A 5,419-nucleotide genomic window follows, 5' to 3' on the forward strand; every position below is an offset into this window, starting at 1 on the left:
TATTGCTACAGCTTTGTGCTGGAAGGCTACACCAGTCTGAACCATGCTCTTACCTTATCTGTTCAGTGGTGTGATTTTGGGGAAAAGATGTCTTGTTCCTGCATGTTTCTTTTTTCAACTAATCCTGCTAACCAATTAACTAATGCAGTTGTACAACATAGGTAGCTCTAGCTTGCCAGTAGTCTTCAGATCGTGCAAAACCAGAGAGATTGCGCCAGGGCTATCTTGTATCGAAGCATATTTAACTTCTAATGATTTATGCCTGCTGTATGGATGCTGGTTTTATGCTTAGGACTTTCAGTAGTGTTGTCCAAACCTGTTTTCCATGTGAGTTATAATTCCAGTTGTCCATAGTATAGAGTTGGATAGGAAATAGCCCTTAAATTTTAATATTGCAGCATTAACTTGCTACTAATTTGGTCCTGTCTCCTGGCTTCTAGCAGTAAACCAGGAAGGGAGTAAGTATTGCTAAAAATACTGTTCTGTCCATGTTTCTTTCATGTTCAAACCAAATGAGGCGAAGCTGAAGGCAGTAGAGCATGCCCCGCACTAAAGTAATTGAGAGCGCATTAAGTACTCCAGTACAGCAGATCAGTTAGTCACCAGATGTGGGTGGTTTCTTATTTCTTTTTTTTTTTCCCCCCTTAAAAAAAAAATAAAAAATGAATCTGTTCCCTTAAGATTAGAGTATAGTAAACTTCTGAGCGCTCAGAGTGGATTTGTATTTATGGCTAAGCAATGTGGCTCAGTCATAGTTTGTATTAGGCACTTCAAAGAAGGGTCTTAGTTTCTGGTTTTCTATTTGCAGATTGTCTTGATGAAAGATAAGAAAAAATGTTTTGCAATTGATGACCTTGGCTATGAGCCGGAAGCTGTAGCCATTCACCCTGGAGGAGGTACAGCAGCAGTGGGAGGAGCGGTAAGGTTGCATGTCCTAAAACTGTACTACTTTGAACCCTGGAATAGTAACAAAGCATTTAATAATAGGTGTTTTGTGTTGAGAAATAGTAGGTGGCAGTTTGCAACAGCAGTATTGTAACAAGTAAACTATGTGTAACTGGTATGCTTGGGCTTTCATTCCCCAGGTTCTCCCACCATTGTGACCTAATATCTATTTCATGTTTTTATCTTGTATTTGCTGTTTTTAAATTGTCAAATTGTTTTTACCCAGTGTATGCTTAAAGTAGGCTAATTCTAGAAATCAAGTCTATATTCTAGACTTGGTGGATTGTAGCCAGCATAAATGACAGGTTCTTTATTTCCTACATAAGTGCTACCAGATAGAATTGATGCAAAAAGTTCCAGAAACACAGTAAGCCTTTCTCTTTCTATTGTAAAGTGTTTTTTGTACCTTCCCCCCTTTTTTATTATTAATTTGCAGGATGGGATTGTCCGCTTGTATTCAATTCAAGGAACCTCTTTGAAAAATGATGATAAGTCTCTGGAAGCTAAAGGTCCTGTTACTGACCTGGCATATTCTCATGATGGTGCCTTTCTTGCAGTCTGTGATGCAAACAAAGTTGTCACTGTCTTTAGTGTCACTGATGGCTATGCGGTAAGAATTGTTCTGTCAGGAGTTTCTTTGTTTAAAACACTGGCATCTCATGTCTAAATCTGTTGTGGTGAAATGCACTGTAGCTGTTGAGACTGAATTGTTAAATCATTGACGCATACTTGGTGTTTCTGTGACTGTTTATCTGGTATTTTGAGTTAGTGTTGCTTTTTGCAGCAGCTTATGTGAAGCCTCCAGATCATAAGAATAGGTGGGGAAAAGTGCAGCATAGTTTGGCCACTGGGAAAATGCTCAAACCCAGCCAATAACAAACACATAGTTATATGGGGGAGGAGTTGGATTTCCACAGGCTAGCAGTAGTTAAATACAAAAGATTACAAAGTATGTAGGTTCCTTATTTCACTAGTGTGTTTGGTTTTTTTAAAGGAAAAAAGTAAACAAAATGCATGCATGCCTGTCAGAGAGTTTGTGTGCATTTTCGTAAAATGGACAAGAATGCAGGCTCAGTTTGCTAAGAATCATGCAGTACAATAAAATTTAATGAAGTAAATAAAGCAGAGTTGGCAATAAAATTCTATGGTCTGTGACATACAGTTCTGTGGTAAGAATTAAGCAATGAAAGGGATACATTAGAGCAGGGAATCTTGCTTTATCCTTCAGTGTGGTAACTTTTAACCAAGAACCAAAACATGGCAATTTCCACTTTGCAGCTGAGCAAAAGCTCAGCCTGTTATCAGCCTGTAAAGTCATTAAGCTTTGACTGAAACCAAACTGAAGTAAAAAATGCAGGATGGCACTCCACATAAACATTTCATTTTCTAAGTAAAAATTGAAATAATTTTGCTTTTAGAAACATCCTTGGGGCTATTTTAGAAGAGTCAAAGCACTAAGTGACTTGTTGCATATGCACCTTATAGATCAAGCTTTCATAGAAAAAGTCCTAGTGGTTTTTACAAAAGGTTTTGATTGTATTGGCCTGGTAAGTGTTTAAATAAATAGCATAAAATAAAGTCACCACTTGGTTTAGGGCATCCATCTGCACCTGAGGTGTACATTGTCTGGAGCCTTGCAGTAGCTCATTGTGATCCTACACCCTAAAAGCCAGTGATTTCCTGAAGTAGCATAAACTAATGAAATAACACTATATCCCTAACTTTCAAATAGGAGCATAACGTCTTTTATGGACACCATGCAAAAATTGTTTGTATTGCCTGGTCACCAGACAATGAACACTTTGCTTCTGGAGGCATGGACATGATGGTATATGTTTGGACCGTAAGTGATCCAGAGACCAGAGTCAAGATACCAGGTATGTTTCCTTCAAAATCTTACTTCTGATTGTTCTTGAGATCCCAACACAGTATCGATTTTCTAGAACTAACAGTAAGCAGGCTTTGAATGCTCCCAAGCTAATTTAGCCTTAATGTTAATCTCTGTCTAGCTACAATAGCCAGAACTTTTCTATTGTGTTATTTTGTAGTCACTTTTAAAATATACTACTATTTAATGCAGATGAAAATCACATTTAGGATATGTGCTAAAGCTATTTTGTCAGCCTAGCCTTCCTAATTCTTTTCTGTTATTTCACACTGCCACACAGATGCTCACAGACTACATCATGTAAGCGGCTTGGCGTGGTTGGATGAACATACTCTGGTAACAACATCCCACGATGCTTCTGTCAAAGAGTGGTCTATCTCCTACAATTGAAATAAGCCCTCTCTTTGGAAGGACCTGATCAGGGACTAGAACTACTGCAGTGGAACATAGCATTTCTCTTAAAGAATCTGTATTGGCCTCTGGGTCTGCTATCATATCCTCATATCTTTACAGGGTGTTCATATCTGTAATTAAATGTACTTTGAAAGCTTTAGCCAGTAACAGTTTGCACATGAAAAGCACTTAAATTATGTCTGGAGCTTAACTTTTGTGCTGAACATTCCAGAGGCAACAGCCGAGCAAGTTGGTGTGAAAGATTCAGGCATGAAAGATTCAATCAGTTGTTCTTTTCTAACCAAGAAACATGAGACTGTACAGCATGAGAGTAATACTTCTCATTTTTTCTAATTACAGAACATTTCTGTACTAACGGTCATAGTAAGAGTATGAAGTTGTGATCTGAAACCAATCAAGCTGTGTGCAGCTACTGTATATTGCTTTGCTTCTCTGTACTGCACCGAACTGTTGCCTCAGACTTTCTCCTCCAGATAACAAAATGGGGTACATACATAATAAACTTTTTATGTATTTCATGTCAAAGCTTTGTGGTTTATTTTAAGGTGGAAGTGTGGGGTTTTGATGTACTTACTGTTGTGGGTATAATGTTTACAAATAATCGTTGTGGCAACTTCTTGCTTCAGAAACACATTTGTTACTTTAATGAATTAAGAATGTCTGGTCATTTCATTGTCAGAAAAAATTCTGTTTCAAAGATTAAAGATATTTTCTGTTTGAAGGAGGAGAAGCATGTTGTTGTTTAAAAAAATGCAGTACTTCTACCACCTTTTTGAAAATACAAGAATTAAACAAAGTGAAGCATTGTTATGACTTGAAGTGGTTTTTGAGAAGATACTGTTTGCTGAGTTTTATGCCTTTGCATGTGCGGAGCAGTTGTATGGAAGTCATTCTCTAAGGCGAACAGATCATGATCTTGTGTTTAGTTCCCTTCTCGCACTCTGCAACACATTTAAGTGATTTGAAGCTAGCAGTCTAACAAGGGTGGAGGAGGACACTGATGCAAAGTAGTAGGGAGATTTGTTACCATCTCTGGCTGAAAGAAGTTGGGGTTTTTTTCAGAACTTCTGGAAGACTTTTTTTTTAAAAAAAACCAAACTTTTCTCTGCTAATTCTTCACCACCATCACTACCCCTCCAGTGTTCTTTGGTTTTTATGAAGCTTTCCTTTCTGTGTGGACTTGTGTGTTTTGTTTTTTCTACCAATCATATTTCTAGTGACACTAATTATACAGCAAATAAAACGCTTTTGCTGCTTCTCATACTGTGGATCATTGCTCAGTTGCTGAAAAAATAGTGCTTGTCAAAAATGACTTGGTGAAACATCTTATTAAAAGAAAAAATGCTGATTTATTTTTAGGAGTGGTGATCAGATGTCTTCTGGCATGCAAACCAACATATACAGTAGAACAGTTGACATAGCTTTTTATCTAAGCAGCAGAATATTTTGCATCATGGCCTCTCCATTAGCAGTTTTGCATGTCTGTTTATTAATCGTGCAAGGACAAGAGATGTTTTGGAAAGGGGCATGTTTGAAATTAGGCATAAGATCCGAATGAACAAGATTCTTCTGTGACTAGCCCCTAAAACTTGTTCTGCTATTGCTGTGCCAGTCCCTGGGCAATTCATCCATTGTTCCCTGAGTCTGATCTGGAAGAGTTGCTATTGAATTTGCTCAGTGGGTTCCTGTTGTTGTTGAATCCCTGTCATTTAAGTAATGATAAAAGGGAGGGAGGGGAAGCTATGCAGAGATGTCTATGGGCAAAGAACAGAATTCACTAGCAAATCCTGCTTTTTGTAGGAGATGCGTTTTTTGAGGAGGGAAATGGCCTAATTCTCTGAAGCTTCCCATAAGTCAATTCTTTCCTGCACCTCCGAGCTTATGCACCGTGTCTGAAAGGTGATGTGTAGAATGGGGTATTTTTTGATTCCTGGAAGACCTTGTAATACTGCTCATGCGGAATGCCTGCCAGCTAGAAATCCTGTATTAAGACTTGTGTCTGGATGCCTGCCTGTGGAGGTGGTTGCTCGTGCTTCGGCTTCCATTGGATTTGTTTATTGGCACATGGCCTGAGCTTCTAATTCCTTAAGGACTAATATGGTCTTTGTAGTTGGAAGCAAATCCTGACTACACAACAGAAGATTGTAGAAGATTCTTCTGTTGGACCAAATA

The 5,419-nt window shown here is 38.3% G+C and overlaps 1 protein-coding gene across 1 annotated transcript; it reads left to right on the top strand.

Annotated features, from left to right (window-relative positions):
• The first annotated feature begins 769 nt into the window (after nt 1-769).
• On the top strand, nt 770-3,968 carry WDR1 (WD repeat domain 1). Its single transcript, XM_075752482.1, has 4 exons — nt 770-919; nt 1,382-1,555; nt 2,678-2,822; nt 3,114-3,968. The coding sequence occupies exons 1-4, from the start codon at nt 818-820 to the stop codon at nt 3,221-3,223; spliced, it is 531 nt and encodes a 176-aa protein (XP_075608597.1). The 5' UTR covers nt 770-817; the 3' UTR covers nt 3,224-3,968.
• Nucleotides 3,969-5,419: the final 1,451 nt, after the last annotated feature.

The sequence above is a fragment of the Balearica regulorum genome, chromosome 4 (assembly GCF_011004875.1).
Source record: "Balearica regulorum gibbericeps isolate bBalReg1 chromosome 4, bBalReg1.pri, whole genome shotgun sequence".
NCBI classification, from domain to species: domain Eukaryota; kingdom Metazoa; phylum Chordata; class Aves; order Gruiformes; family Gruidae; genus Balearica; species Balearica regulorum.